Here is a 21,132-nt window from a genome sequence, read left to right as displayed (position 1 = left end):
GGGCAGGGAAGACAAGCCACGCTTCAGAAAGTGCTAAGGCCAGGACTTCATGTGGCCTTGCTGGCAGCAGGCGACCCAACCAGAGGCGGGAGGCTGGCTGGCAGGGGGCCGTCTGGTGGAGGGGAACGGAGGAGGCAGATGAAGGCCCAGAGAGTTCCGGCAAACCTGCCGCTCAGCACATCTGGAAAAGGTTGGCTCTAATGCCATCAAAGAGCTTTGAGGGGCCAGGAGATGGCCCAGGGCAGGGAAGCCAGGCTGAGGAAAACTTAACCCCCGGTCCCTGGGGTCCTCCTTCCAAATCTGTCAGGCCCTGCGGCCCGGCCCGCCCCTCCAGGAGCAGACCGAGGGGCTCTGGAGGGCAGGGGCAGCGTCAGGAATACCTGGCATCCTGCCACCGTAAGCAAGGCACAGCCAGGGGTGTATCTTCCACCCCAGAGCAAGACGGGGGGGTTGTCCCCATTTCCCAGAAAGAGAAACTAAGGTACAGAGGGGCTAAACGTGGCTTGTCTCCTCTGCCTTCCTTCAGGTCCCCAGCTGGTTCTGAGGGCCCCTGGCAGGGAAGTGTCTGGGTCCAGCTCCCCCACTATGGAGCTGGCTGCAGGAGCCAGCAGGGAGGGGCCCGGCCCAAGGTGCCTGCCTGGCCCTCACAGGCTGTTCCCTCTCCCATCCAAACGCCCTCCCCTCATGAAATCCTCTCATCCCCCAGACCTCTGCTCAGATGTCACTCCCCCAGGGGAACCCCAGGACCAGGCCTCAGAGCAGGGGCCCCACTGCTGTGAGTCTTTGCTTGACATATGCCCCCTCCCCACCCTCCCCACACACAAGCTCTGTGAGCAGGGTCCGTGTTCTCTTTGCACACCAGTGCCTGGCACCTGGGTGCTCGATCAGACCAAACACACAGTCTGAGAAACCTGAGGCAAGGCTGCGGTTCCCTGAGGCCGGACCAGGCCAGGCAGGACCCACTGGCACTCTCTCCACACCAGCTGTCACTCTCTGGGCGCCTGGCCGGGTCCTCTGGGCCTCATGTGTGTCTGTGACCGATAGTTGTGGGTGCCTCCCTCACTCCCACCTCCAACACACACACACACACACACAACAAAAACCCAATACAAAAAAATCACGGAATGGGAAAATCCACACGGGACGCAATGGTATTACAACTTTTTTGTTCGTTTAACAAGAAGATGGATGCAGTCCTTCAGTGAAGGTCGTCGAGCACCTGAGTGCGCCGGGCCCTGCGATGAGCCCTGAGAATAGTGGCTGGGGACATCGTGGTCCTGCCTTCCGGGCGCTCGTGAGTTGGCGGAAAGGGCCCCGAGGTCAGACAGTCTCAGCATCCCACGGGAGTCCCCGCACGGGAGATGGTCTGCTGGCCTCTGCTCTGAGCCCACCCTCTGGGCTTCCCAGCACCTCACCCTACAGCTGTCCTCTGCTGCCTGCGCCACCTTCTCCTGTCGCCCGGGTCACCGCTGGCAGTTTACGGTTTACAAACAGGCTTCAAAACAAACAAAGCGCCTCCCTTGCCACCCCCCCCCCACCGCTTCCAAGCCGCACGCCACCGCCCTCCTCAGCAGAGCTTCCTGACAGGGCCTTCCGCTATCCGAGAGTCCACTTTCTCACCTCTCATTTCTCGCCTCCGCCCGTGGCGTCTTGGCCTCCATCCCCAGCTCTGAGGCTGGGGGCCCTGACTGTTCTGGGATCAGCACCCCTTCTCCGTCTGTTCATTCCCAAGTTCACCTCCAGCCCCGCAGCTTTAGATACCGTCCATGTGTGCCTGATTCTCAGTCACGCCCAGATCGTCACACTTACCATCTCTGACGTTGGGATTCATGTTACACTCGGTGGTGCGCTGTAGCTTAATTAGCAGCATTCTTGGCGATCACAAGATAACGCACTTCTTCCTACCAAAGGCATCTTAGAGCCCACGAAATACAACACGGTCCCAGCCCCGGAGTCTTCCTGGCACTCCAGACCTTTGTCTTCAACCTCGTACTTGCACCTCTCCCCCCACGGATGTCCACTAGGCATCTCAAACTTCACTTGGCCAAAGGAGAGCTGTTGGTTTCCACCTCCTATGGCTAACCTCCTGCCACTGTCCCCAACTCAATGAACGGCAGGCCCAACCAGCCAGCTGCCCAAACCAAAAACTCAGGGTTATCCCCGATGCCTCCCTCCCCTCATGTGATCAGACACTCCTGTCATCTCAGCTTCCAGAACACCTCCCGAATCCACCCACGTCTCTCCACTCCCCCAGCTATCATCCCGGCGTGCGCCACTTTCAACTCACCCATCTCCATTCTCCCACAGCAGCCAGGGGTCTTTTCAAAACCTAAATCAGCCCACCTCGGGCACGTCCAAAAAGGACGGAAAAATAAACCCAAAGCCAGCAGAAGGAAAGACACAGTAGAGACAACAGCAGAAATCAATGACATTGAAAACAGAAAAACAATAGAGAAAAAGCAATAAAACCAAAAGCTGGTTTTCTGAAAAGATCAGTGAAATGGCAAACCTTTAGCAATGATGACAAAGAAAAAACAAAGGAAGACACAAATGATCAACATCAGGAATGAAACAGGGAATATCACTATACACATAAATTTAACAACTTAGAGGAAATGGGCCAAGTCACTGAAAAACACAAATTAGCACAACTCACTCAATATGAAATCGATCATTTGAATAGCCCTATAACTATTAAGGAAATTTAATTTGTAGCTTAAAAACTCCCCCAAAAGAAATCTCCAGATCCAGATGGTTTCACTGGAGAATTCTAACAAATTAATTCTTTAAGAAGAATACCAATTCTACACAGTCTTTTCCAGAAAATGGAAGAAGAGGGAGCACTTCTTAGCTCATTTTATGAGACCTTGATACCAAAAGTCAGAGAAAGACAGAGCAAAACAAGAAAACTACAGACCAATATCCACCCTGCATATAGACACAAAAATCCTTAATGAGGGGCTGGCCGGGTGGCGCAAGCGGTTAAGTGCGCACGCTCCACTGCCGCGGCCCGGGGTTCGCCGGTTCGGATCCCGGGCGCGGACCGACGCACCACTTGTCAAGCCATGCTGTGGCGGCGTCCCATATAAAGTAGAGGAAGATGGGCATGGATGTTAGCCCAGGGCCAGTCTTCCTCAGCAAAAAGAGGAGGATTGGCAACAGACATTAGCTCAGGGCTAATCTTCCTCACAAAAAAAATATACAATTTAAGAACTATATTATTTAAAATAACTCAAAAAAAATGAACACACCTTGTATGCTGAAAACTACAAAAAGTCAAAGAAATGAATGAAGAAAGATGAAAGAAATAAAAGAAGATCTAAATAAATGGAGAGACATCCCATGTTCCTATATTAGAAGACTCGATATAGTAAAGATGTCAAATCTTCCGCAAGTGGATATACAGGTTTAGTGCAATTCCTATAAAGAGCCCATCAAGATTTTTGGCAGATACAGACAAGATTTTTCTAAAGTTTATATGAAAAGACAAAGGAACTATAGTAACTAAAACAATTTTGAAAAAGAAGAATAAATTGAGAAGAATCTGTCTACCCAATTTCAAGACATTATATAGCTACAGCTTCCACGACAGTGTGGTACTGGCAGAACGGCAGACACATATATCAATGGAACAGAAGAGAGAACTTAGAAATAGACTGATGCAAATATGCCCAAATAATTTTTGATAAAGATGCAAAAGCAATTCAGTGAAGGAAGGACGGCCTTTTCAACAAACGGTGCTGGGGGGACTGGGACATCCACAGACAAAAAAATGAACCTCGCCCTAACCATCACACTGTGTGCAAAAATTCACTCGAAATGGATCATGGACTTAAATGTCAAACATAAAACTATAAAACTTTTAGAAAAAAACGTAGGAGAAAATCTTCAAGATCTAAGACTACGCAGAGTCCTTCAACTCAACCCCAAAAGCACGATCCATAAAAGGAAAAACTAATAAATTAGACTTCACTGAAAATTAAAAACTCTTGCTCTGCAAAAGACTGTTAAGAGAATGAAAAGACAAGCCACAGAGTGGGAGAAAATATTTGCAAACCACATAACTGACAATGGACCATATCTGGAATATATAAAGAAAACTCAACAGTAAAAAAAACAAATAATCCAATTAGAATATGGGCAAAAGAAACGAACAGACATTTCACCAAAGAAGATCTACAGCTGGCAAATAAGCACATGAAGAGATGTTCAACATTATCAGCCACTAGGGATATGCAAATTAAAACCACAATGAAACAGAGCACACAGAATGGCTAAAATAAAATACAGAGACAACACCAAATGTTGGCAGGGATACAGAGAGACTGGGTCACTCAGACATTGCTGCTGGGAATGTAAAATGGTACAGCCGCTCTGGAAACAGTGCGGCAGTTTCTTAAAAAAACTAAACATATAACTTCCATACGACCCAACAATTGCACTGGGCATTTACCCAGAGAAATGAAAACTTATGTTCACATAAAAACCTGAATGTACATTAGTGTTTATAGCAGCTTTATTCATAATAGCCCTGAAATGGAAACTACCCAGATGTCTTTCAACAGACGAATGGTTAAACTAACTGCGGTACCTCCACACCATGGAATACTACTCAGCAATAAAAAGGAATGAACTATTGATACACCCAAGAGCCTGAATGAATCTCCAGAGAATTAGGATGAGTGAAAAGACTCATTCCCCAAAAGGTTGCATACTGTATGATTCATTCCTGAAATGACAAAATTACAGAAATGGAGAACAGATTAGTGGTTGCCCGGGGTTCAGGAGAGGGTGGGGGCTGGAGGAAAGGGCAACGTCGTGGGTCGCTGTGGCAAAAGAAATGCCCTGCATCTTGCCTGCGTCAATGTCCACATCACAATAGCCTGGTTGTGACATGGTGCTACAGTTTTGCAAGATGTTACCATTGGGAGGATAGGGTAAAGAGGACACGGGATCTCTCTGTATTACTTCTTACAACTATGTGTGAACTTACAATTGTCTCAAAATAAAAAGTTTACATAAAAAAAAACATAAATCAGATCATTTGTCAGCTCTACTTAAATGGTTTCCCAGTATGCTTACAGTAAAATCCAAACTGAAGCCCACTGAGATCAGTCTCTGCCTGTACTCCCCTCCTCTCCTGCTCTGCTTCTGGACACATCTGGATCTCCTCTCTGGTTCTTCATTCAGGACCTCCCTGCCTCAGGGCCTTTGCACCAACTATCTTCACCCAGGCTTCATATGGAGGCTCTTTCTCATCACTAATTGCTCAGCATCAATGTCATCTCTTCAAAGAGTCTCTCCCCCACCTCCTCCAAAGTCCCCAATTCATGCTCAGTCACATCACCCAATTTTAATTTCCTATACTCACTAAGAGGGGAGATTTTTTCTTGTTTTCATATTTAGGTAAATATAAACTCCATGAGAGAGAGGATTTGGCCTTATTCTCCATCATAGCACCCCCGGCACACAGTAGGCCCTCAATAAGTATTTGTCGAAAAGCTTGAGTGAATGAAGAAATGTAAGATAAGAGGCATCTATGGGGTTCCTGGGGGCATGGGGGGTATTGGGGGCACACGACAGTCCTCTAGCACATTCTGAATAGGCTTCAGTGTGCCCAAATTCACATTTTCACAACCACAGCCTCCCTTCCCCCACCTGCACACTTTTCTCATCAAAATGTCATCAGGATGTAATGAGATAACATGCTGACTCCACAGCACTCTGCAGAGAGAGGCCCCACTGAGGATGACGGCCACACTGACCCCCAAATCTAACTACACAGAAATGCAGAAGCCCCTCCTCCCTGCGTGGCCCTAGCCCAGAGTCCGCACTGAGAGGGGTGTGCCGCAGGCGGATGCTCATGCGGGTGCCCCAGCACATGGGCAGCAAACAGCTCTCGCGTTCTCTCTCCTGCCACTGTTTGCTCACTTGATATTTAGACCTCTTCTCAGAGACCCGTAGTCAACACTTACCAGGGGCTTATCACAAGCCAGACACTGGCCTGGACGCGCCGTAGCGGGGCATTGAACTCCCCGGTAACTTCACTGGGCAGGCCCTGCCGTCATTTTTACAGACAAAACAGGTAAGACCCCAACCCCCACCTGACCCCAGCTCCATCCTACACCCTGTGCGTGGACCCAGCCCACACATCCCAGCTCCATCCACACCCCTGACTCCCACAGATAGCCACCTCTCACCTGCCCCCTGGAGTGCAGAATGTGCCCAGCACAGGCACAGTCCCCCAGATTCAGGGGAGAGACCAGCACAGGCCTGGAAGCCCCTCAGGGCTGTTTAGCCAGGTACCCAGAGAATGGTCTAGAAGAGGGGTGGAGGCTCCAGATGGACACATCCCCCTGGCCTCATGGACTCTGCCCCGTGAGAATGGGCATGGTTGGAGAAGGGCCAGAGTGGCCTCCCTGAAGGGTGGGGCCCAAGGCAAGGGTTCCCCTTGCCTGGGTGAAGGGCCATATGCCCCAGGAACTCTGCTCTGTAGGCCAGGGTGGCAGGCAGGCTCCTGGTCAGGCCGGAGTCCAGCTCCATCTCCCACAGCTCCAGAGGTGGCAAAGCACGGCAATCTTGCTCCTCTCAGAAACCCAGAGCTCTGGGCAAGCAGGACCCTCCCCAGCGCCAGCGTCGTGGGCAGAGGTTCTCACCCACCTCACCCTCCTTTCTGCCTCCTGCCCCTGCTTTGGGACCTTGCTGCCCAAGATGCTCCCAGCATGGGGGAGAAGGGAGTCCCTCCACCAGCTGCCGGCAGGAGGGGGTGAGGAGATAATCATATTTAACTGGAGGCTGCTGGATGAGGCGCTGCAGAATCCAAGGGCATGACCAATGAGCCCAAGTCCTCAGCTGGGTGCAGGGGTGCTGAGGCCTCTCCTGCTTCACGTGCCCCCACCATCCCTCATCGCCCAGCCCATGCAGGGGCCTGGAGCCCCTGAACCCCTCCCACCACGGCCCCCTGTGTGCCAGGGCTCCAGCTGTTCCCTGCCTTTGCCTGCCGGGCCCCACCTCAGCTCTGATGTCACCTCCTCCCAGGAGCCTTCCCTGAGCCCCCCGTCAGGAGGAGGTGACCCTCCTGCAGCACCTGGCTTACCCGAGACCCCAGCCACCATTTGGAAACCACCCTGTACTTGCCCCTGGAGTGCCATCTCCTCGAGGATGGACAGACAGACAGACAGACAGCCGTGTGCTCTCAGCTAGCCAGAACGTGGCATGCAACCAGCCTCCAGGAGACGTGAATGAACGAATGAATGGATGGAGGAATGAATGAATGGTGAGTGAGTGAACAAATAAGACATTCCAGGCACCCTGGGAGGGGATATCTGGGGGCGGGGGTTTTCTTAGCACCCCAAAATCACATTACCCATTTCTAGGCAGAGCTAAGCTCATCTCTAGGAGAAAGAGGTGTGACGAGGCCATCGCTCATTCTGAGTGGTAGGAATGTGGCACAGCCCTTGTGCCCCAGGAGAAGGTCCCCAGAACCCAACAACTCCAAGGAGGGGACGCCCGTGGACAGCCGTGTCCAGGTGATTGTGCTGGCCCATCCACAACCATTTATTCAGCTTGACTCCATGCCAGGCCACTGCCCCGGTGGGGCTCATGGTGAGCGAGTGGAGTCGGGGGACAGGGATGGGCTAGGGTCCGGGACCAGACCCAGAGACCCAAACCGGGGAGAAGGCAGGAGGAGGGCAGCAAACAGCCAGGGATGAGAGCAGTGCTGACTCAGCCACAGGCCCAGGCAAGCCCAGGACTCAGGACACATGGACCCAGGCAGCATCCAAATACAGATCACCCAGAGCCCCTCGGCTCGCACCTCCTGTCCCCACCTACCAACCGGCCCTTCCCCACTAGCAGGCTCTCTGCCCTGAAGCACAGCCAGGTTAAACCGTGACAAACCAGTGGATATCTCCTCACAGGGGCTGCCTCCGCGGGGCTCACACTCAACAGCTACCCCCACCCTGGGCTTGGGGCCCTCCTGGGCCCACTCCAACTTTGCTTCAACAGCCTTTATTCTTCATCCCTGAGACTCTTCCAACCCTTCTCCATCTGGGCTCAGCCACTCTCTCCTGACAACTAGGCTGAGGTCCCATGTCCTCCCTACTGGTCACATCGTCACAGCCACATGAGAGAATTAGGACGGAGCCACCCTCACCCTTAAGCCCTGTTTCCAAACACAGCCAGAAGAAGGAAGATAGAAACGCCCGTTAGGGTTCTCCAAGCTTCCTTGGTCATGTTTATTCTTTTCTGGTTGGACTGCCCACAATTCTACACGTGACCAGGTGGGGCCTGGTCCAGGAGCCCTCAGTTAAATATGAATTCTCTTGAAATGTGGTGCACTCCTGGCTAAGGGACCCAGCTAGCTGAGGGAGGCCCTGGGTGGGAGCACCCAGACACTGGGGGAGTGGGGACAGGAGGCAGAAAGGAGAGGGGAGGTGGGCAAAACTGTACCACGTTCGTGATAATCTTCTCCAGGCACTTGCAAAGCACCAGGAGGACTTAAAGGTGAACACTAGACTTCCCCTGCCCTCGAGGGACAGACTCTGGCAGGAGAGATAGACAAGCAGACAAGTAACTAAAACAAGCCCAGCTGTGTTCCATGAAAGGGCAAATAAGATTCTGGGGGAACACGACTGAAGGACTTAACAATTCTGCCTGGGAGGGTGCAGGCGACAGCTTCAAAAAGGGGAGGCTGCAGCCGGACCTCCAAGGGAAGAAGGAGTTCACCGGCCAAGGGGAAATAACAGTTAATAACAGCCATTACCACGTCCCGAAACCCACCACGCACACAGCACTAACTAGCACTTTCTCTCGTGGAATCCTAACAACCACACTATCAGACAGGTGTCTCTGTGTTTTAGCGATAAGGCTCAGAGAGGGTAGGTAACTTGCTCAAAGTCACACAGCTGGTCTTTTTGATTCCAAAGCTGTACTGCCCCCTACCCCCATAACAGGCCGGGAAAACTGTAAGGACAGCAAGAAGTGACATGCAGAGAGCAAAGATGTTGACAAATATCTATTCAAACACGAGCATGTCTTCCTCTCAGATGCTGCATTCGGCAGGTGCTCGAGCACAGGCTGAGCTGTATCAGCCCCAACCCAGAGGCGTGACAGGGACCCTGACAAATCTGCACCAGCTCCCACGAGAATGAGTCACTTCTCCTTTGTCCTTCTGGTGTTGTCGTGACAAGAAATCTAATTATGTGACGTGACGCAGGTGTTAGCTGACGCTACTGTGGCAATCATATTGCAACATATAGACGGATCAGACCCTCACGGTGTGCACCTCAAACTCACACAGTGTTATGTGGCAATCATATGTCAACTTAAAAAGAAAAAAGAAAAGAACTCTAGGATGTATCCACACCCTAACGATTGCAGCAACGGTAAAGCAGGACGACACGGACCGCAGGGAGAGCAGAGCCGGAAGCAGCAGTTCACAGTCCTGCCATGATCGTATTCCGTCTCGTTTTCCCTGCAAAAGTTCTGTGTGAACATAAATGAAAGCACCCAGAATGTTTCAAAAGATGAAGGGAACAAGAATCAGGCCCCACACAGCTTCAGAAAATGGTGAGGGGACACAGACAAGAAATACTGAAACCTGCATATTTCCACGTAAACGCTGAGATTGAAATGTGGCAAGATGCGCTGAGCAGCCAGGATTATAAGCCACAGAATATGCACAAGGTGGTGACGGGGGGCTCCGCTGGGGTTTGCCACCCTAACCTCAGAGTGAGAAACGCCAGCTCAGATATGCCCAGGCCCGAACGCCCGCTGGGAGCTGCTGGGGACAATGTGCCCGGGGTCTGCTTCATGGCTTCATGGCTCAGCCACGGCCCGGCCTCAGCTCGCATTCCCAGAGCGCTTCTTACAAAGGCCCTCTCCCAGATTTACTGTCAGGTTAATAGGCTCTGTTATTGAAGCCTGCTTTGGTGATGTTGTCTATTGCTTTCAGCCCCAGATACGGTGACACGTGGGGAGACAGGAGCATAAGACATAGTCCCTGCTTTAAAGTGCTCCCAGGGCCCTGCTCCTCCCAAGTTCCTTCCACCCTGAGGCTCTGCTCAGGGAAATCAGCCCAGCACAGACTCCTGCAGCATGCAGACGCTCCAGAAAACTATGCTGAAGAAAAATGACACTAAGAAGCATGATAACTGCCCTGGGACAGGGCTATACAATCCTGAGCCTTTTCTTATCTCAGCAGCACCCCTCTCCTGTATACAGGAGGAGGTCAACAAATGTTTATTTGCAGGAGGAAGGGAGCTGGGCCTTGAAACCTCAGGAGCATCCTGATGGGATCTGATTGGGATGGGCCAGAGTCAAACCCAATCCAAATGCACGGTGACGTTGGGCACGTTCCTTTGCCTCTCTGAGCCTCAATCTCCTCATCACAAGTTTGTAGATCAGTTTATAAGACACGGACCTTCCTCCACAATGATCTGCATTCACAGTTCACCATCATGCACTCACTGTGCACCAATTCAAAGTGTTGTGACATCTTTGGTCTCATTTCATCCTCCTGGCACTGAACCATCAATTCAGTAACATCTCCTGAGCCCCTGAACACCAGGCGCTGGGGGTACAGACATGAGGGAGACAGCCCTTGCCCTCTTATGGCCCCCAGAACGGTGGGCAGGGCAGACGATGGACAGACTGACCCCAGAATAGACGCTGTGTGTCAGAGAGTGACAAGTGCTAAGAATAAAGCAGGATAAGGGGCTGGAGAGGGGCGGGGGCGTGGAAGGGAGGCAGTGGAGCAGAGAACTGAATCACATGGGGAGACGCAGCTGAACAGGCGAAAGCTGTCTGAGCAGAAGGACAAGCAAATGTGGAGGCCCCAGGAGGGACGGAGCCTCCAGGCCAGCAAGCCCTGTGTGGCCAGAGCCCAGGGAGCGGAGGAGCCTGTGGAAGGCTCTGGGGTCAGGAAGGGAACAGGGCCCATGTCACACGAGACCTTGGTCGGCCACAGAGAGGGATGTGGACTTTAAGTGAAATGGAAGCTCCTGGAAGGTTTGGAGCAGGGCAGTGAGAGGATCTGACAGACGGAACTGGAGGGGGCCAAGGGCGGAGTGGAGAGACCACTGAGGGGGCTGCTACATATACGATGCCTCTTATGTGTGAAACCAGCAAAACAGGGACTTGAGAATGCACGTGGTACCCCAGGTCACCAGGGAGCTGGTGACAGCGCTGCAACCCCATCCTTCCTCTGCCGCCTGGCCACCACCCCCGAGGCCACGCACTGTAACTTAGATAGGAGTTACTGGTGAGAAAAAAAGTGTATTAACCCCTCCTTCCTTAACAAATAATGATAACAGAAGGAGCAAGGATAAGTAAGTCCAGAAACACAGAATTCCTCTCAAGAACGAGAATTAAGCTCTACTTAAAGTTCCTGCTAACCAAGTTTTGAAGGCAAAAGGAAAGCTCATGACAAATGCATGTCTGCTCTGATGGGACATTCTGTTCTCAGCTCCTAAGGCCAAGGAAAGGGAGAGAAGTCCCCGGGGGGCCTGGAAACACCCATACTGAAGACAAGACCCCAATGCGTCTGAAACGGTGTTTTGATAATTGCTTAAGTCACAAAGCAAAGGGCAGTTGTGAAAATTAATGATCATTCGAAATTTTCTCAGTCGAGGTCAGCGATTCAGTAGTTAGCTTGTTCTGCTTTTCTTAAAGGTGGCTTATTGTATTTAAGAAGTATAAAAACCTCAACTTGTAATTTTGACATTAAGAAAGCCAGCCATTCCTTCCAAGGTTTTTCAGTAGAGGGAATCCTGACGGTTCATTTTCTAAACCCAAATACGATACAATGGCGCACAGGCGTGTGTGTGTGTGTGTGTGTGTGTGTGTGTGTGTGTGTGTTTTGCTTCCACCTGGTAGCTGACTGTGGGCTGTACCCAACACATAGGATTGTGGCTGAAGTCCAGTTTGATTAAAATCTGTAAGAAAAAAATAGGAATACACAACTTTTCGAGTTTACGTCTCAACTCTGAAGACAATATTAGTTCGTTGAAATCAAATTCCATATCTTGAAAAGAGCTGTTTCCGAACTTGGCTCCCCCAGGCAAAAAGCAAGACTGGTGGGAGTCAAAACTGTGAGACAGAAGCGTAGCCTCACTTCTCAGGGTCTGCCTTCCAGGCCGGCCGGCCGGCTGCTGTGTTTAAGGAGGGCAGCCACTCACACTGAGCTGGGAGCTGAGGTCCACCCTGTCAGGTCACTTACAGACCAGATTCCGAAGACCCTTTTTCTCAGAAGATGCTCCCAGGATCAAGAGGTGGTGACCTGGTCATCTGAAGCTCCCTGCTGATGAGAAAGGCTGGAGGGTCTTGGAATTCAGCTCCTAGGGGCACAAGGGAGGGAGGGAAAGGGGGGTCCCTGTGCCCTCTGCTGAAAAGGAAGGGAGGTCGGTATCTTTTTCTTCATTACGAGTCCACTGGCCATCCCTCCAGCACAGCATTGAAAGCAGTCCTTTCCGTTAAAATTTGAAAGGGACATACCCATTTACTTAGCCGTTCCCCTTGCAGAAGGAGCTATATAAAAACACTTGTGTACAATAGGGACCTCAAGTTAAGAACCTCTACTATTAAAAAATGATGGAAATAGAAAATCACCATTTGGCAAACACCATAGTAATAATTATCGCAAGCAAGAATCATCAACTGATGCTAAAATTAGCAGGTGAAAGTAGATGAGAAACAGGATATTTGTATAGACTCAACATATCTCCCCACAAGATACTTATAAATGACAAAGGAAAAATAGTTACACAACCGTGGAGAAATCTGGCAGACTTGATCACCAATGATCACCCAGTGATCAAAGTTAACATCACCAGTAATGAGACGTGTCGATGTGCTGTACCTCTTAATATGCTGCACTGAGATGGGCACCACATCGCTTGTACAGTTAGTTTCCTTGCTAAAAACACATAATCTCAATCAAATCACGAGGAACATCAGACAAACCCAAATGGAGGAACAGCTTCAAAATAACTAGCCAGGGCCGGCCCCGTGGCTTAGCGTTTAAGTGCGCACGCTCCGCTACTGGCGGCCCGGGTTTGGATCCCGGGCGCGCACAGACGCACTGCTTCTCCGGCCATGCTGAGGCAGCGTCCCACATACAGCAACTAGAAGGATGTGCAACTATGACATACAACTATCTACTGGGGCTTTGGGAAAAAAAGGAGGAGGATTGGCAATAGATGTTAGCTCAGAGCTGGTCTTCCTCAGCAAAAAGAGGAGGATTAACATGGATGTTAGCTCAGGGCTGATCTTCCTCACAAAAAAAAAAAATAATAATAACTAGCCAGTGCTTTCACAAGTGTTAAGGTCATGAAAGACAAAGTAAGACAGAGAAACTGTCCCAGATTGGAGGAGACTAAGGACACAGGATGACTTAAATGCAGACTGGGATCCTGGACTAGATCCTGGACCAGAGAAAGGATATTAGTGGGATGGTTGGCAAAATTTGAATAAGGTCTAAACTTAGTTTATAGTATTGTATTATTGTTAACTTCTTTGTTTGGATAATTGTGCTATGGTTATAAAAGATTTTAACCTTAGGGGAATGCTACAGACTGAATGTTTGTGTCCCCCACAATTCATATGTTGAAACCTAACCCCCAACGTGATGGTGTTAGAAAGCAGGGCCTTTGGGAGGTGATTAGGTCGTGAGGATGGATGGAGCCCTCACGAATGGGATTACTGTCCTTATAAAAGGGGCCCACAGAGCTCCCTCACCCCTTCTGCCACGTGAGGACACAGTGAGAAGACAGCTATCTATGAGCCAGGAAGCAAGCTCTCACCAGACACCGAATCTGCTGGCACCTTGATCTTGGATTTCTCAGCCTCCAGAACTGTGAGAAATAAATGTTGGTTGTTTAAGCCACCCAGTCTATGGTGGTTTGACATAGCAGCCCAAGCGGACTAAGACAGGGAAGTTGAGTGAAAGGTAAAGGTATACAGAAACTCTGTCTACTACTTTTTGCAACATTTTTTAAATCTAAAATTGTTCCAAAATAAAAAGTTAAAAAAAAAAACACTTGTAACAATGTTAAAATATATATATACTATGATGCTGATTAAAGTATAGCCTGAAATAGCTAAAACTAGGAAACCACTTAAATAGCCATCAATTGAGGACATGGGAAATAAATGATGATCTTTCCTACAATGGAATATTACACACCTGTTAAAAATGAAGTGGCTCTATGGGAACTGATTGCAAAACATTTTTGGGGGGAAAATCAAGTTGCAGAACAAAGTAACATCATCTGATCTTTGTTTAAGAAAATATGTATTTATGTATAAGTGGAGGAAAAAAATCTAGAATGATACACTCAATAATAATAATGGGGTTAGGGAAGTGGACATGAGAGAGGAGAGAATGCTCATTTTTTTACCTTATTCAGTGCTGTAATGTTTGGATTTCTTTTTTACAGTGAGTATATATCACTACCTTCACTATAACAACAACAATTCTGGCCCAAGGCCAGAATCTCTGCCACATTTGTCAGTCCCACCAGTTCACACTGCAGGCTAATTCTGGGCGTCAGCTCCACGCCCAGGGGGCTGTAGGGGGCAGCACTGTGTGGGCACAGGCCTTGACTCATGGGCTCACTCTCCATCTTTAACAATGAAAACATACCCAACTTATGATGATCCTGTGATGGTGAATTTTATGTGTCAACTTTGCTAGGCCGCAATACTCAGATATTTGGTCAAATGCAAATTGATGTTGCTGTGAAGGTATTTTTTTAGATGAGATTAACATTTAAATCAGTAGACTTTGAGTAAAGCAGGTTACCCTCCATAATGTGGGTGAGCCTCATCCAATTAGTTGAAGGCCTTCAGAAAAAGACTGACCTCCCCTGAGGAAGAGGGAATGCTGCCAGCTGACTGCCTTCCAACTCCAGCTGCAACATCAGGTCCTCCCCGGGTCTCCAGCCCATCAGCCTACCATGCAGATTTTGGACATGTCAGCCCCCACACTCACATGAGCTAATTCCTTAAACTCTAACAATCTCATACATAAATATATACACACACACATTCTATTGGTTCTGTTTCTCTGGAGAACCCTGACTAATACAGACCCTGTACAAAATGTCAATCCAGGGGGGCACAAAGTGCTCCCTTAACACAGAGGAAGAGACGGGATTTGGAGTTTGAGGAGGGTGGTCCCAGGCAGAGATGGGGAAAGGTCTTTGAGGTAGAAACCCGGGGCTGGACAGGTGTGGGGGAGAGTGGGAAAAGGAAGCCACTCCCTGGAGCTGGAGCACAGCCTGGAAGAGGAGAGGATGGGGAGGTGGGCGAGGTGGGGGTCTCAGAGACCGGGAACGTTGGGCTACACGCTTAGATCGCTCCCTCTGAATGCTGAGGAGCTGCTGAGGGCTTGGGGGAGGAGTGGTGAGAGAGGAGGGACTGTGGAGGGGCAGGGCTGTAACACGGATGGGTCTGTGAGAGACGCAGAGCTGTGACAGGGGCAGGGATGAATGAGAGGGGAAGCGCGTGAGAGGGGCGGGGCTGTGAGGGGGCGGGGCTGTGAGAGGGGCGGGGCTGTGAGAAGGCAGAGCTGTGAGAAGGGACAGGCTGTGAGAGGGTGGGGCTGTGACAGGGGACGGGCTGTGAGAGGGGCGGGGCTGTGAGAGGCAGGGCTGTGAGATGGGAGGGGCCTTGAGTGGGCGGGGCTGTGACAGGGGGCGGGCTGTGAGAGGAGGGCTGTGAGAGTGGTGGGGCTGGGAGAGGGTGAGACTGTGAGAGGGTGGCGCTGTGAGGGGGCGGGGCTACGAGATGGGAGGGGCTGTGAGGGGGCGGGGCTGTGAGGGGGTGCTGTGACAAGGTGGGGCTGTGAGAGGCGCAGCGTCTATGAGAGCGGCAGAGCTGTGACAGGGGCCGGGGTGAATGAGAGGGGAAGGGCCGCGAGAGGGTGAGGCTGTGGGAGGGGCGGGGCTGTGAGAGGGCGGGGCTGTGGGAGGGCGGGGCTGTGAGAGGGGAGGGGCTGGTGGGGTGGGCGGGGCTGGAGGCAGGCTGGATTTGCAAGGGCATCATAGGCCCTCATTCTCCTCTGTAGCCCCAAGGCTGGCTGGTTCCTTCTTCAGCCACACCTGGCCCTTCCCCACCCACTCCGTCCCCTCATCCCACTCATTGACCATTGCTGGTTTCTCCCCATCAATCAGCCACTGGATGGTGAGGGAGCACGTCCTTTCATCTTTGCACACACACCCCCCCATGCCCTGTACACAGAAGGTGCTCCAGAAATGCATGTTCAACTCTTGTTTCCGAGCGTCAACCCGCCTCCCCCGGCAGCTGTGCTGGGGTTGGATTCATCCCAGGGAACAGAAAGGAAGGGCAGAGCTGGCCAGCCCCATGGCGTTTACCTCACGAGGTTGGCGCAGGGCCCCGGCCACCGGCAGCTCTGGTACACACGCTGGACCACCGTCTCCGAGCCATTCTGCACCTGGCAGGACACCGTCCGTGTCACCGTGTGATGGCACCAGTGCCTGTGGGGAGAGAAACAGTCACATCAGCCCTGTCTGTCCCTGAGATACCGACTGCCAGTCAAAAGCACATGCTGGCCTAGAAGGGGCCTCTCCACAAGCCTGGGGGGGGGGGGGGGCTCGTTCTCTTGGGTAAGGGGCCCACTAAGACAGGGTCTAAGGGGAAGAGAGAGTACCCACATTCCTCGGCCACCAAGCCCTGGCATCATTTCAGTCACCAAACACTCCATGTGGAATCAATGAAAAAGGCTGAATGCCTGTCCCCGGGCCATCACACTCTGGAGGGGAGACAGACGAGACGATCACAATGCACAGGAACACGGAGTCATGAATACAACCACATGATGAGCACAGGGAGCTACGGGGACAGAGTGGGGCACCCAACCCAGGTCCTAAGAAAGGCCAACCGGCTGAGTACTGAAAGATAAGAGTCAGTGACCAAAAGTGGAGGCAGTGAGAGGGGTCAGCATCAGCAGAGCAGGGAGCAGTGTGAGCAAGGGCACGGAGGTGGGAGAGACACGGCTTGTCCAGGGACGCATGTGTAAGTGGACATGGCCAGATGGCTGGAGGAAGGGGAGGAGCTGGGAGAACGGGAGAGGCATGTTACCCACCAGGCTCCATGTGGGTCTTATCATGAAGGCACTGAAGGACTCTGAGCAGGGGGATGACCGGATGGGTCTGATTTTAGAAACGTCCCTCTGGTGCAGCGTGTAGGAGGTGAGGAGGCCTGAGCTGGGGCATGGTAGTGGGGAGGAGGGGACATATGCAGACAATGTGGTGACAGGATCAAGATGGCAGACAAGCACATGCTCCCATCCCCAGATCCCAGAAATTTAAAATCTAAAAATAAGTCCCTGCCATGACATCAGCAAGATGGTTGGGATAGAGGTTCCCCACTCACATCTCCCCTCAGTAACAATCATTTGCAGCCATCCACAGACAAAAACGCCTTTGTGGAAGCTTTGGGATTTCTGCAAACCATATATCCGATAAGGGGTTAGTATCCAAAATATATAAGGAACTCATAAAACTCACTAGGAAAAAAACAAATTCGGATTAAAAATGGCCAAAGGACCTGAGTAGATATTCTTCCAAAGAAGACATACAGACGCCCAACAGGTATATGAAAAGGTGCTCAACAACACTAGTCATCAGAGAAATGCAAACCAAAACCACAATGAGATATCACCTCACACCTTTAGGATGGTTATTATCAAAAAGACATGAGATAACAAGTGTTGGCGAAGGTGTGGAGAAAAGGGCCCTGGCTCACTGCTGGTGGTCATGTGTGATCCAGGAATCTCACTTCTGGGTATATATCCAAATGAAAGAAAATCAGTATCTTGAAAAGATATCTATACCCCCATGTTCATTGCAGCATTATTCACAATAGCCAAGATGGAAACAACTTAAATGTCCATTGCCAGACCAATGAATACAGAAAATGTAGTATATATATACAATGGAATATTATTCAGCCATAAAAAAAGAAGGAAATTCTACCATTTGTGACAACATGGAAGAACCTGGAGGACATTATGCTAAATGAATAAGCCAGACACAGAAAGACAAATACTGTATGATCTCACTTAAATGTGGAATCTAAAAATGCTGAACTCATAGAAGCAGAGAGTAGAACAGTGGTTGCCAGGGGCTGGGAGTGGGAGAGATGAGGAGCTGTCGGTCAAAGGGTACAAACTTCCAATTATAAGATGAATAAGTTCTGAGGATCTAAGGTACAGATTAGACCTATACATGGAGATTATAGTTAATAATACTGTATTGCATGGTTGAAATCTGCCAAGAGAGTAGAAGATCTTAAGTGTTCTCACCATAAAAAAAAAAGGTAACTCTGCAAGGTGATGGGTGTGTTAATCATCTGTGGTAATAATGAACAGGTATATTAAATCATCATGTTGTACACCTTTAAAAAATCACATTGTACAACCTAAATACATACATTTTTATTTGTCAACCATAACTCAATAAAGCAAGAAAACAGGAAGCAAGTGGGCCAGAAATTTTGAGGAATCCTTCAGAGACTAAGTGGGACTAAATTGAAGGAGGAAGCCAGAGGGAAGAGGACTGGAGCTAAACGTGGGTGCGAGTTAGCAGCAGCAGATGTGGCTAACGGGATGGGGGAGGGCCCCAGGGTGACTGTCAGAGGACCACAGCAGAAAGAGCCAGCCAGACAGGACCCAGATCCCTCTCCTGCTGGGTCAAGAATCAATGGATTCGCCTGTTTTGAGGCTGGTGTGGTCAGAGTGGGAACCTCAAAAGCTGGTGACCTCCAGAAGAAACAGACACCCTCTCAAGGTCAGACAACTGAATTCTTGCACACTCTTTCTCTACCTTGCACCTGTAGCACCAACCCTCCAAGAGGAAACGCAGCAGCAAACAGAGAAACAGAGACAAGCCGATGGAAAACCCCAAATACCAAGAATTTCAAGTCATTTGAGAAAAAAAGGCCAATACTGTGAAAGAAAGGCACCAACTCAACAGACAAGACATCACACCTCAGGACAAAACAATTAATAAAGCTAATAGATGGAGACAATTTTTAAAGCATAATTAATGTCCTCAAAGAGAAAAGAGAATTTTTCACTCATAAAAATATTATGAAACGGAAAAACTAGATATCTTGGAAATGAAATGTATGACTGAAAATAGAACGCTCAAGAGATGGGCTGAAAAGCAGAAAGGACACAGCTGAAGGGCAAGCAGCTGGTGAGCTGGAAATCTGAGCTATGACTTTCCAGGGATGCACTGCAAAGGGACAGAGAGATGGAAACTGTGGGAGAAAAGGTGGGACCTAGAAGACAGACCAAGTTCCAACATAGATACTTGAAAAAATAATAAAAAAATTTCCGAGAGCTGAAGAAAGATGTAAATTCTTAATTTGAAAGGGCCCACTGAGTGCTAAGTGAGATAAACAAAAACAGACAGACATACTGTGGTATCATACTGTCATCCTCATACTCAGGATGAGGAGAAACTACCAAACACTACAGAAAGAAAGGAAAACAGATTCCCAACAACAAATTGAAATCAGATTTCTTATTAGCAACATCAGAGTCAAGAAGATAGTGACACAATTGCTTCCAAGTTCCGCGGGGAGATATTTAGAACACAGAATTCTATACCCAGGCAAAATTTTTCAAAATTTTGACAATTTTCTAGGAAATTTTATATTACTGCTATTGGCACAGTCAAAAATGCCATAGAAGGAAATGAAAAAACAGTCAAAAGTCGATCCCTCTTTCCAAAGGCACCAAGAGACCTAGTTCATAACCTGGTTCTGCCACCAACCTGCTGTGTGACTTCAGCAAAGTGATATGTCTTCTCTGAGCCTCAGTTAAATAAAAAACTCTACCTCTCAAGGTTCTTGTGAGGACTAAATGAGCACATCCAGGTTAATGGTGTGTAAATCGGGAGGCACTACATAATTCAAGTTATCGTTATTGATTTGCTGGCTATCGAAACCCCACAATGTTTATAAGAGCAAAGGATTGTCCTTCCTATTTTGCAGATGGAAAAAAAAGTCCTGGGAGGTTAAACCTCATTGCCCATAGCCCAGACCAGAGGCTGAGCTGGGAAGGGAATCCAGCCTTCCTGCCCACGGGACCAGCAGGGTCCCACCTACCCAGTACAAACCACAGCTCCTGCCTCTGCCAGCAACTCTGGGAAACTAGGTCTGGAAATTGCGTGAGATATCAGCCGCCTGGGCCCTTCCTTCCTCTCTACCAGGGAGCATGGGCGCCATCTTAGGCATTAAGTGCAATTCTCTTCAGGACGAACTACCGTCCAATCCAGGTTCGGTGCTCCACCCGAGATCCGCCTCTGCAGGTCTGGAACAGACCAACCGTCCAGCCATCTCAGAATCACTGGGTCCGGACTTTCTATAGGGAAATGAGCTGTGAATTGGAAAACACTTTCAAATGCTTCGATTCATCATCTCCAGACACTGGATCTTTTAATGGGCTGTAAATGGCTTCCCAAAATCAAAACCTGGCCAACAACAACAAAGAAGGCAAGCGGAGACAAGGAAAGAGGGCTCCCGGCCTTTCCAGATGGAATTAAAAACCACGTTCATCTCCAGACACCTGAGGTTCCAGGGAATCTTGCTCCCCGGGGAGTCAGGCTCCCTCTTAGGATCCCTGTGTCCTGAGCTAAGTCTACGTCTTCTACCCATCCCCACCCCAACCATCCACGGTGGGTGCATAGTGGTGGGTGAACAGGGCTGTATGGGCTGCGAAAAATCTCCACCCAGAGGCTGGCTTGGGAGGAGACATATGTCCCTTTTACGGCCCTGGAAGGACTTTGGGAGTGGTCCTCAAACGGCCTGGGAAGTGAAGGTGCCCTCAGCGCCTTCATCAGGATGGGAAGGGACTGGAGTTATCTCTGAGCATCATCTCAGCAACAGCCCTACGTCAGCTCCTCTCCCCTCCCCAGCTGAGCTCGTGGAGTGCAGGATGGGAAACTCTTTCCCAGCCTTGGGGACGGATCTGCTCCTCTCCAGGTCCTGGTCTTTATGAGAAGAGGCCCACTCCTGAATGGGGAACAGCGACTGACCTGGCTAAGTGTTTGTCTCAGTGGCTTGGCCAAGCTGTGAAATCCTTAATTTAGGGTCCTTTGG

At 49.9% G+C, this 21,132-nt stretch overlaps 1 protein-coding gene across 4 annotated transcripts in view; it reads right to left on the bottom strand.

The window, feature by feature from the left end:
* The window catches only part of COL26A1 (collagen type XXVI alpha 1 chain), a 181,202-nt gene that overhangs the window by 118,384 nt on the left and 41,686 nt on the right, over positions 1-21,132 (bottom strand). For all 4 annotated transcript variants that reach the window (XM_087417691.1, XM_087417690.1, XM_087417689.1 and 1 more), the window contains exon 2: positions 16,377-16,499. In XM_087417691.1, the coding sequence (XP_087273817.1) occupies positions 16,377-16,499 (123 nt within the window). The remainder of the gene's footprint in view (positions 1-16,376; positions 16,500-21,132) is intronic.

The sequence above is a fragment of the Ceratotherium simum genome, chromosome 26, assembly GCF_057802395.1.
Source record: "Ceratotherium simum simum isolate JZ-2026a chromosome 26, ASM5780239v1, whole genome shotgun sequence".
Taxonomy (NCBI): domain Eukaryota; kingdom Metazoa; phylum Chordata; class Mammalia; order Perissodactyla; family Rhinocerotidae; genus Ceratotherium; species Ceratotherium simum.
This window is presented reverse-complemented; position numbering and strand designations above follow the sequence as displayed.